A 12,175-nucleotide genomic window follows, 5' to 3' on the forward strand; every position below is an offset into this window, starting at 1 on the left:
TAGAGTAGAGTAGAGTAGAGTAGAGTAGAGTAGAGTAGAGTAGAGTAGAGTAGAGTAGAGTAGAGTAGAGAAAATATGGAATGGAATGGAATGGAATGGAATGGAATAGAATAGAATAGAATAGAATAGAATAGAATAGAATAGAATAGAATAGAATAGAATAGAATAGAATAGAATAGAATAGAATTTTTTATTGGCCAAGTGTGATTGGACAGACAAGGAATTTGTCTTTGGTGCGTACGCTCTCAGTGTACATAAAAGAAAAGATACATTCGTCAAGAATCATAAAGTACAACACTTAATGATAGTCATAGGGAACAAATAAGCAATCAGGAAACAATATCAATATAAATCATAAGGATACAAGCAACAAAGCTACAGTCATACAGTCATAAGTGGAAGGAGATGGGTGATGGGAATGATGAGAAGATTAATAGTAGTGCAGGTTTAGTAAATAGTTTGACATTGTGGAGGGAATTATTTGTTTAGCAGAGTGATGGCGTTCAGGGAAAAACTAATGTAAAAAAAAAAGGAAAAAGAAATGTACCTTCTCAAATCTCTTCTGTAAGGAAGTGTCCAGAAAGAGTAATAAAAATAAAAGAGAAAATTTGTAGCGTAGGGATGACTTGTGATGTCCTTGATCCTCTCTGAGCGTGGCAGTTTTCTCACAGAGATTTCATTATCAAACTAGATCACTAGGTGCACTGATGATGTTACCTAGTTTGATAATGAAACGGAATTGAAGTCCACCCAATGCTGGCTGAGGAATTCTGGGAACTGAAGCTCCTTGTTGTGTCTTGCCCGCTCTCACCGCAGCCGGGGTCTTCTTATCTGCTTCCGAACGCTGAAGAATGTCCTAGTATGCCTCCCGGCCCCAGCCCTGGCTCCATGCCCAGACAGGCTGAGGAGGAAGAAGTACCTCCAGCCCCCAGCTCTGGCTCCATGCCCAGGCAAACGGAGCAACTAGACCCCTCCCCCTCCTCCACAGCATGTGAGCCTGAGGGAGGTCAATTGCCAACAGCTGCCGACTGGAGTGACCCTCGCGTCAGAAGACTTGAGAGGCGGAGGCAACAGAAGGAAGGGAGGGGCAGGCCTGGATAAGTGCTGAGTCATGGAGCCACACCCCATGGCCTATATAAAGGATCTGCTTTCTGGCATTCTCTGAGTCAGGCAAAGTCTAAATATATCTTGCTGAAGTCACTTTCTGGTCTCCTGCCTGCCCTGAGGACTTTGCTAGGACTTTGGCAGAGCTGCAGAGGCACGCCTGATTCGGATTTCCCTGACCCGGCCGTCAGCGGAGGAGTGGGACACGACACTCCTACAACTTAAAGTTGCCAACGTGAAGAAACACTGCTCTGGAACAATTTATTTGAGGACGAGAAGGAGCGGCAAAGAATATTTATGCAGAAATTGAGATTTTGTTCATTTATTTGTTATGACATCGATTTGCGTACCAGCCGGCTCCCAAATCTCTAGACAGTTTGGAATAACAGAAGAGGGTGGAGGGGGGGAAAGAGCAATAATTGTCATAACAGAATCGGTTCTTCTAATATTATACATTAAATATTTACGATGATGATTAAGACACACTTGTGAGATGGGCGACAATGTAAATGTGATGAATAAATAGATAAATTCAACCAGTCGACACATTTAACCGCATGAATGAAGCAATGCCTATTGAGATTCTCGGACATCTCCACAGCATGGTTGTCCCAACTGGACTTCCTTGGTTTTTCCTTGAAGACATTTCGTTTCTCATCCAAGAAGCTTCTTCAGCTCTGACTGAATGAGGGAGAATGGAAGGATTTGTATTCCTTGCAGTCCTCTGGTCATTTGGCACTCTTCCTGAGAGTTATTGAGGCCACTTGGAGGTTTATCTGTGCCCTCAAGGTCATCTGAATAGTGCAAATGGGTGTGGAGCCTTCTTGGATCTGCTAAAAGGATTACATTATAAACAGGAGATAGATGGTAACATATCCAATGGATTTAGAATAACAAAAGAGGGGGTGGGGGTGGGGAAAAGAGCAATAATTGTCATAACAGAATCGGTTCTTCTAATATTATACATTAAATATTTACGATGATGATTAAGACACACTTGTGAGATGGGCGACAATGTAAATGTGATGAATAAATAGATAAATTAAACCAGTCGACACATCTAACCACATTAATGAAGCAATGCCTATGGAGATTCTCGGTCATCTCCACAGCATGGTTGTCCCAACTGGACTTCCTTGGTTTTTCCTTGAAGACATTTTGTTTCTCATCCAAGAAGCTTCTTCAGTTCTGACTGAATGAGGGAGAATGGAAGGATTTGTATTCCTTGCAGTCCTCTGGTCATTTGGCATTCTTCCTGAGAGTTATTGAGGCCACTTGGAGGTTTATCTGTGCCCTCAAGGTCACCTGAATAGTGCAAATGGGTGTGGAGCCTTCTTGGATCTGCTAAAAGGATTACATTATAAACAGGAGATAGATGGTAACATATCCAATGGGTTTAGAATAAGAGAGTTGGGAGGGACCTTGGAGGTCTTCTAGTCCAACCCCCTGCTCAGGCAGGAAACTCTATACCAGGGGTCTCCGACCTTGGTCCCTTTAAGACTTGTGGACTTCAACTCCCAGAGTCCCTCAGCCAGCAAAGCTGGCTGAGGAACTCTGGGAGTTGAAGTCCACAAGTCTTAAAGGGACCAAGGTCGGAGACCCCTGCCCTATATCATTTCAGACAAATGGCTGTCCAATCTCTTCTTAAAAACCTCCAATGTTGGAGCATTCACAATTTCTGGAGGCAAATTGTTCCACTGATTAATTGTTCTAACTGTCAGGAAATTTCTCCTTAGTTGCTTCTTTCCTTGATTAGTTTCCACCCGTTGCTTCTTGTCCTGCCTTCAGGTGCTTTGGAGCAGGGGTCTCCAATTTTGACAACTTTAAGACTTGTGGACTTGAACTCCCAGGGTCCCTCAGCCAGCAAAGCTGGCTGAGGAACTCTGGGAGTTGAAGTCCACAAGTCTTAAAGGGACCAAGGTCAGAGACCCCTGCCCTATCTCATTTCAGACAAATGGCTGTCTAATCTCTTCTTAAAAATCTCCAATGTTGGAGCATTCACAATTTCTGGAGGCAAGTTGTTCCACTGATTAATTGTTCTAACTGTCAGGATATTTCTCCTTAGTTCTAAGTTGCTTCTCTCCTTGATTAGTTTCCACCCATTGCTTCTTGTCCTGCCTTCAGGTGCTTTGGAGAATAGCTTGACTCCCTCTTCTTTGGGGCAGCCCCTGAGATGATATTGTAAGATTGCTATCATGTCTCCCTTAGTCCTTCTTTTCATTAAACGAGACATACCCAATTCTAGCAACTGTTCTTTATATGTTTTAGCTTTCAGTCTTCTAATCATCCCTCCCCCTCTCTTGATAGCTATCCTAATTGTTATCACTGCCAGGAAACTTCTCCTTAATCCTAGGTTGCTTCTCTCCTTGATTAATTTTGGGAAACTGACCCCTTCTCCTTTTTTTTGTGACAGCCCCTCAGATATTGGAAGGCTGCTATCATGTCAATATCGTTGTCAGCTTTGGAAGCCATATTAGCCCGGAAGCTTCCATGCTGCCACTTTCTCATGTGTGGGAAAGTAGGAGGGGGGATTTAGTAGAGGGGCTGTCTTTAGACATGATAGCATTCTTCCTGTCGGTCAAGGTCAGGCCGATCCTGCATCTGGAGGAAGAGTGGTCCGAGTGCTGTCTCGAGATGGGACGGTTGGCGATTGCAGCATGTGATCGACTGAGGAGTGAGGGGATGGTTTGGGGTTTTTTGATTTACTGAGGGAAAACCCGGACCTCTCAGATTCTGGTTCTCCCAGATGTGCCAATTTACCTATCCTAGTAAATAGAACTTTGAAAGTTGCTTGCTTCAGAGTTTTTACTTGGAGTTGGGGTTTTGTTTTGTTTTTTTGGAACACTGAGATTCGTGTTTGGAGACCTGGCACATTTACCCTCGTCCAAAAAAAGAGAGTCCCATTTAAGCTCCAGAATGCGGCTGCGCAGGTGATAGAGGGAGCACCTCATTGCTCGCATATAACACCTATCCTGCGCGGCCTGCACTGGCTGCCGGTAGCCTTCCAGGTGCAATTCAAGGTGCTGGTCATCACCTTCAAAGCGCTCCATGGCTTAGGACCGGGCTATTTACGAGACCACCTTCTGCCACCGATAGCCTCCCAATGACCAGTGCGCTCCCACAGGGTGGGCCTCCTCAGGGTGCTGTCGACCAAACAATGTCGGTTGGCGGCTCCCAGGGGGAGAGCCTTCTCTGTGGCGGCACCGGCCCTTTGGAATGAGCTGCCTCCGGGGTTGTGCCAACTCCCCGACCTCCGGACCTTCAAACGTGAAGTTAAGACTTTATTATTTTATCGTGTGGGACTGGCCTAAGCGTAATTTTAAATTGAAATTTTTAAATGGGTTTTATGGTGGTCTATGACTGTTTTAGTTCGATTCGGCCTATTAAATATTTGGTTTTAATTCTGTTTTAAATTTGCTGTTTGTATTTTGTGTTTTTAAATATGGCTGTAAACCGCCCTGAGTCCTTCGGGAGAAGGGCGGTATAGAAATTAAATTATAAATAAATAAAATAAATAAATAAAGCTGGTGAAACAACTGGTGCGGAGTGGTTGGCTTGGATACAATCTGGTTTTCTCCTCTCGTTTTCGATTCCAGCCCCCACAATTCCTGTGCCTTGGCAATGCCAAGAGGAATTGATGGGAGCGAAAAATCTAAAATAGCTCAGCCCTTCTGCCAAGAAACAATGACAAAAAAAACCCAAAAAAACCAGCAACCCCTGAGCAGAGTAGAATTCACACTGGCAGGTCATTTTAAGATCTGTAGCAATCAGGAGGAAGTTGACAAGGGGACTTGGGGTGCCATCTGCAGAAGCCAAGAATTACAGGTGGTCCTGGACTGATGACCACAATTGAGCCCAACATTGCTGTCGCTAAAGGAGACATTCGTTGAGTTTGCCCTGTCTTACGACCTTTCTTGCCGCCGTTGTTAAGTGAATCGCTGCGGCTGTTAAATTAGTCAACTGTTGTGAAGTGATCCAGCTTCCCCGTCGGCTTTGCTTGTCAGAAGGTTGCAGAAGGGGCTCACGTGAACCCAAGACGCTGCAAACCGTCATAAATATGAGTCAGTTGACAAGCGTCACTAAACAAACTGTTGTAAGTGGGGGATGACCTGTACAGGCAACCACAGGGTACAAGGTGATGCTTCTCAACCTTAGCAACTTTAAAACGAGTGGATTTCAACTCCCAGAATTCCCCAGCCCGCATTGCGGGCTGGGGAATTCTGGGAGCTGAAGTCCATCCATCTTAGAGTCCATCCATCTTAGAGTTTCTAAGTCAGGGGTCTCCAACCTTGGTCCCTTTAAGACTTGTGGACTTCAACTCCCAGAGTTCCTCAGCCAGCAAAGCAAAGCAAAGCTGGCTGAGGAACTCTGGGAGTTGAAGTCTACAAGTCTTAAAGGGACCAAGGTTGGAGACCCCTATTCTAAATTGAGGAGCATTGTGTCCTATAGTTGTAGCTGTGATCTGGACTTGTTGACACACACAAACACCTCTTTGCACACACACATACACACACACACACACACACACACACACACGCACGATCTTTGGACCCCTAGGGCAGGGGTCTGCAAACTTGGCTCTTTTAAGACTTGTGGACTTCAATTCCCAGAGTTCCTCAGCCAGCAAAGCTTGGGTCCTTGAGTGGCTCAGACTGCTAAGACAGTCTGTTATTAACAGCAGCTGCTTGCAATTACTGCAGGTTCAAGTCCCACCAGGCCCAAGGTTGACTTAGCCTTCCATCCTTTACAAGGTAGGTAAAATGAGGACCCAGATTGTTGGGGGCAATAAGTTAACTTTGTATATAATATACAAATGGATGAAGACTATTGCCTGACATAGTGTAAGCCGCCCTGAGTCTTCGGAGAAGGGCGGGATATAAATGCAAATAAAAAAATAAAAAAAAGTCCACAAGTCTTAAAAGAGCCAAGTTTGCAGACTCCTGCACTAGACCAAACCGTCCCTTTGCTTTTGCTTAATGGTCTAATGCACCGTTTCTCAGCCTCACTCTAAGATGTGTGGACTTTATCTCCCAGAATGCTGGTTGGGAGGAATTCTGGGAGTTTGAAGTCCGCAAGTCTTAAAGGAGCCAAGTTTGCAGACCCCTCCCCTAGGGCAAACGAGACCGGGTGGGGAGATGGCGAGCAGCGAGTAGCCGCTCCTCAGCGGAGCCGAGAGAAATCCGCGGCATTGCCCGAAGCTGCTTGCAAAAGGGAATATTTTGAACCCGGCAGCTTTTAAGGAAAGGAAAAAGTACCAGTAACATCTGGGAAGCGGAGGTAAGCGGGACCACCCGGTTTAAAAATCCCCCTTCCCCCCACCACCTTCACCGACCCCACTCTCCAGGCTGAAAAACTACAAATCATAAAGAAAGGAAGTTTTGAAAGTGAGAGTGTGAGACCGTCAGAGAGAGAGAGAGAGCGCGGAGAGCGAGCGCATGGAGCGCTGAAAGGGAAAGTGAGAGAACGCGGAGAAAGACGGCCGCCTTTGCTACAATAAAACGAGCCGCCCAGAGATACTTTTAAAAGAGACACTTTTACTTTTAAAGTGATACTTTTAAAGCTGAGGCGAGCGCGTGAGAGAGAGAGAGATTGAGAGACGGAAGGATTATAATCACCTAAGGAAATAGAAAGAAAGAAAAAAATAGAGAGCAGAAGGAGGAAGCGAAGAAGAAGAGAAAGTTGAAAGGACAGGAAGAGAGGATTTGAATTGCGAACTAAACGGCCACGCTGAGCGGAGACTTAAGACTCACCAGCACCAAGCAAGCCAGTGTCTTAAGAGAGGATATAGCAGCCCAGATATAATTCCAGCTCGAGATTCAAAGGCGGTTTATTTTTCTTTCTTTTTCTTCTCCTGTTACTATACTTTTGAGTATCCCTCCACCATTTTAAACTGTACTGAAACTGAATCTATCGCCATTCCAAAAAAAACCAAACCCCAACCGGAAGACTACAAGAAACAAACGGATGCTTATCTCCCAAACAAAGGAACCGAGTAAATGGAATGCTAATTTTTTGAACAGAGCTCCTAGTGCTTAAATAACAATCTGTGCATCCTGAAGGGAGATCACTTCCTATAGCTTTGCCCTGTGTGTGTGTGTGTGAGAGAGAGAGAGGGGGGGGGGAGAGAGGGAGAGAGAGAGCGCTTTAGGGGCGATCGCTCCCCCGCATCCTCGAGAGAGCTTTAGCCTCCATCCTGAGGGGAGATCGCTTATTACAGCCTTGCCCAGTGAGAGAGAGGCGCTTGAGAGGAGAGAGAAGGGCGATCACTCCCCAAAACCTCCCACATCCGCTCCCACTTGAGGGAAAAGAGTGAGGAGATATTGATATTAAACCTTAAACCTTGCCATTCACGATTGGTATTGGACAAATTAATTGGTAAAATACAAACGGAACATCGACCATGGCAAGCAAAAATTCCAACGGACCTGCCAAACGCCCTCAAACAAAAGTTGCCGCTACAAACATTGTCCAAAATGAATCAATAATATGCTATAAATGTAATGAATCAATAAAAGAAAGTGAAGAATCCAAGAAATGCCGCCTATGCATAAACTATGCCCACTACTCCTGCCTGAAAATAAACAAATCATTAAACAAACTCCTACAATCTGATCCTGCATTTATCCATCTATGTTCATCTTGTCTTCCTAAATTAGACTGCTTAACTTGTATGACTGATAGAGTACAAACCATGAAAACAGCTATAGAATCACAACAAAATATCATTGACTCCATTCAAACAAACTTAGAAAAAAGAATACAAGAAAATATCAGGCAAACAAACTTAGAAAAAAGAATACAAGCATGTTTAGATCGATGTTTCACTAATTTTGGGGAAAAAAATACAGCACAGGAAAATGGGAACTCAACAGATCAAAATCTTTTCCCAATCCAACAAACATTGCCTAATACACAACCTAAACCACAAACATCTACCAATGAACTAAACGACCTAGCTATAATAGTAAATGATGCCTTTGAGAGAGAACAAAAACGTCAAAATGCTATATTATTTGGACTAGATAATACAAATGAACCAGATATCGATAAAGTACGTAACATCATTAAAAATTACAATTCCTCCACCTTCCACCCTAACGAAATAACCGAAGTCTCCAGAGATGGACCTGAATACAAAAACAGTGATGGCTCAGTGGCGCCTAAATTCTGTAGAGTCATCTGCATAAATGAGTCCAGCAAACGTAATTTCATTCATGCTATAAACACAATGGCCAGAACCAACCCCAGCCTCAACAAACTTAGAGCAAAACCTGATCTATCTTTTCTGCAACGGATTCGCTCCCGTGAACTTCGCGCAGAACTCAAGCGACGGCAAGCCGAAGGCGAAACCAACCTTTACATTGACTACCGTGCTGACTGCATAAAAAGCAAAACCTACAGTCAAGTGGCCGACATCCAACCCCCCATTGATCAAAGCATCCAACCATCCATCGCACTAAACTTCCAATCATCTGTCGTACAAAACCCTCAACCAACCGTCTTTCAAACAACCAACCTCCAACCACTCGTCGTACAGAACCTCCAACCATCCATTGTTCAACCAAACGTCGTTCAACCAACCAACCTCCAACCACCCGTCATACAGAACCTTCAACCATCCATCGTTCAACCAAACAACCTCCAACTGTTCGGCGCTCCGAACCTCCAAACAACTGTCATCCAAAACTAGGTACGCACGCCTCTTATTTCCTCTACACCAAACACTGCAGATCTTAAATGTAAATTGATAAATGCAAGAAGCATTGTAAGCAAATTGCCTGAATTTATCCTCTTGTTAAACAGTGGTACATTTGATGTTATATCCCCAAAGCTTTAACCAAAAACTGTCTACAATTGACCTCACCCCATTCCTAAGAGGTCTGTAAGGGGCGTGCATAAGAGCACAAGAGTGCCTACCGTTCCTGTCCTATTGTTTCCTTTCATTATATCCAATTAATATAGTTTTTTTAAAAATTTGAATTTATATCCCGCCCTTCTCCGAAGACTCAGGGCGGCTTACATTGTGTTAAGCAATAGTCTCATCCATTTGTATATTATATACAAAATCAACTTTTATTGCCCCCAAAAATCTGGGTCCTCATTTTACCTACCTTATAAAGGATGGAAGGCTGAGTCAACCTTGGGAAGTTGGCGGATCCCTGGTGGTAGCTCGTTCCAGAGGGTTGGAGCCCCCACAGAGAAGGCCCTCCCCCTGGGGGTCGCCAGCCGACATTGTCTGGCCGACGGCATCCTGAGGAGACCCTCCCTATGGGAGCGCACTGGTCGATGGGAGGCTATCGGTGGCAGTAGGCGGTCCTGTAAATAACCCAGTCCTATGCCATGGAGCGCTTTAAAGATGGTAACCAACACCTTGAATTGCACTCGGAAGACCACTGGAAGCCAGTGCAGCCTACGCAGGAGAGATGTTATATGGGAGTCACGTGTCGCTCCCTCTATCACCCGCGCAGCTGCATTCTGCACCAGTTGGAGCCTCTGGGTGCTCTTCAAGGGGAGCCCCATGTAGAGAGCGCTGCAGTAGTCCAGGCAGGAAGTGACGAGGGCATGAGTGACTGTGCACAGGGAATCCCGGTCTAAGTAGGGACGCATTTTGCAATATCCTTCCCCCAGGAGTGGGGAGGGAATGGGGATTTTGCAATATCCTTCCCCCAGGAGTGGGAAGGGAATGGAGATTTTGCAGTACCCTTCCCTTGCCAAGCCCACCAAGCCACGCCCACAGAACCGGTAGGTAAAAAAAATTGGATTTCACCATAGCTAGCTAGCTAGCTAGATTTATTCCTGCTTATTAGGGTCACAAATTTAGAATGCCAGATTTCCTGGCAAGCAAAATCTATTTTTAATAAAGTTAAAAGTAGTCTGTTTTCAGAAAAAATACTCTCAATCATAACCAGGACTCTCTTGTGTTTCTTAGTTTAATTAGAAATCTCTTTGGATGTAACATTTTTTTTAAAAAAATACGAAAATGCGTTTTAACAAATGTTAGCGCAGCACACAGTAGGAACATCACAACAGTGTGTGTGTGTGTGTCTTAATGGGTCCTATTAATCATTTAAATGTTAAGTTCATTTCCTCCTATAATCTCATTTTATCACCTCCTTTCTTCTTGCACTTTAGGTTCAGAGTGACTCAGGAGGGACATATATTTTGTCATCCCAATCCGTTTCTTGCATTTACCTCCACCGCTGTGCTAGCCAATTACCTTTCTCGTGGGTTTTTTTTTTACTGGTAATTGCTATTTGCTTTCAGAAGCAGGCAAACTTTTTAGAGTTCTAAATTAGCCTGATTTATGAGTCAGAAGGACAGTGCGCCAGCAACAACGTCACAATCGCAGCTGCAACAACTGGGGGTCTTCTGGAGCCATTGAGGAGCTCATAATACCAGAGGGTTGTGATAAGAGACCGCATATTTAGTTTTGCATATATCGACGGAAACAAGGATTATATTTGCTAAATACTGGAAAAATGAGAACACCCTGTCAGATGAGGAAGTAATTCTGCCCAAGGAGCTGCTGATCCAGTTTTACTGAGGAATTATTGAGTCTGTCATCTGCACCTCTAGACTGTCTGGTTTGGTTCTGCAACCCAAGAAGACAGACACAGACTTCAGAGGATTATTAGAACTGCAGAAAAAACAATGGCTACCAACCTGCCTTCCATGAAGGGCCTGTATCCTGCACTAGTCAAAAAGAGGGCTGTGAAAATATTTTCAGACTCCTTACATCCTGGACATAAACAGTTTCAACTCCTACCCACAAAATGACGCTACAGAGCACTGCACACCAGAATAACTAGACACAAGAACAGTTTTTCCCCGAATGCCATCACTCTACTAAACAAATAATTCCCTCAACACTGTCAAACTATTTACTAAATCTGCACTACTATTAATCTTCTCATCGTTCCCACCACCCATCTCCTGCCACTTATGGCTGTATGACTGTAACCTTGTTGCTTGTATCCTTACGATTTATATTGACTGTTTCCTAGTATGATTCGATTGCTTATTTGTATCCTATGACTATTATTAAGTGTTGTACCTTAGAATTCTTGATGAAGGTATCTTTTCTTTTATGTACACTGAGAGCGTATGCACCAAGACACATTCCTTCTGTGTCCAATCACACTTGGCCAATAAAAAATTCTATTCTATTCTATTCTATTCTGAAAAAAAATTAAGACTGTGCTGAAATGGACAGACTAACTTTAAAAATAAAAGATAAAGAAGACAGAATATTATTTGATATAGAATAGATTTTATGAGTGGTTAGACAAGAGGTTTTTGAGGAAGAAAGACTATGAATGTTCATATTAAAAATAGAGGTGGTTTATAACTACAATCATTATAATGCTTCCTGCCTGGGCAGGGGGTTGGACTAAAAGACCTCCAAGGTCCCTTCCAGCTCTGTTATTATGTTATAATTAACAAAAATGTAAATAAGCCAATATAAAAAGAAACTTTGTTAAAATTATTTGGTTATATTACACTATTATTCTCAGTACATGTGTTATTATTTGATTATTCCTGTTATTAGGTCATGTGTTAGTATTTATTACTATTTTCTGCCTGGTCTTCTTTTTCTTCAGCTTCTTCAGGGAAAAAACAGAAAGTCCAATTGCCTCTTTAAAAAAAGCACCTTTGGGATAAAGATGACCTGGATGGCTGAGAATCTCTATAGACACCTAAAAAAGGTCTTTATTTTTCTTGGAAGTGACAAAGAATGTGGAGTATATAGGCCATAAAACCTCTTGCTACAGGGCCTGTTCAAGCACCGACATCAGAGGTAGTATTCAGCAGGTTCTGACCAGTTCTGGAGAACCGGTAGTGGAAATTTTGAGTTGTTTGGAGAACCGATAGTAAAAAGTCTGACTGGCCCCGCCCCCCATCTATTCTCTGCCTCCCGAGTCCCAGCTGATCGGGAGGAAATGGGGATTTTGCAGTAACCTTCCCCTGGAGTGGGGAGGGGATGGAGATTTTACAGTATCCTTCCCCTGCCACACCCACCAAACCACACCCACCAAGCCATATCACGCCCACCAAGCCACGCCCACAGAAC

General features: G+C 43.8%; 1 protein-coding gene across 1 annotated transcript; it reads left to right on the forward strand.

Moving 5' to 3' along the window:
• The first annotated feature begins 6,170 nt into the window (after positions 1-6,170).
• LOC131201392 (uncharacterized) lies at positions 6,171-11,571 on the forward strand. Its single transcript, XM_058189239.1, has 2 exons — positions 6,171-8,794; positions 10,237-11,571. The coding sequence occupies exon 1, from the start codon at positions 7,505-7,507 to the stop codon at positions 8,792-8,794; it is 1,290 nt and encodes a 429-aa protein (XP_058045222.1). The 5' UTR covers positions 6,171-7,504; the 3' UTR covers positions 10,237-11,571.
• Positions 11,572-12,175: the final 604 nt, after the last annotated feature.

The sequence above is a fragment of the Ahaetulla prasina genome, chromosome 6 (genome assembly GCF_028640845.1).
Source record: "Ahaetulla prasina isolate Xishuangbanna chromosome 6, ASM2864084v1, whole genome shotgun sequence".
NCBI lineage: Eukaryota > Metazoa > Chordata > Lepidosauria > Squamata > Colubridae > Ahaetulla > Ahaetulla prasina.

Excerpts from the sequence above, each read along its gene's own strand:
- LOC131201392 (XM_058189239.1), top strand. The coding sequence starts at position 7,505 with ATGGCAAGCAAAAATTCCAACGGACCTGCCAAACGCCCTCAAACAAAA.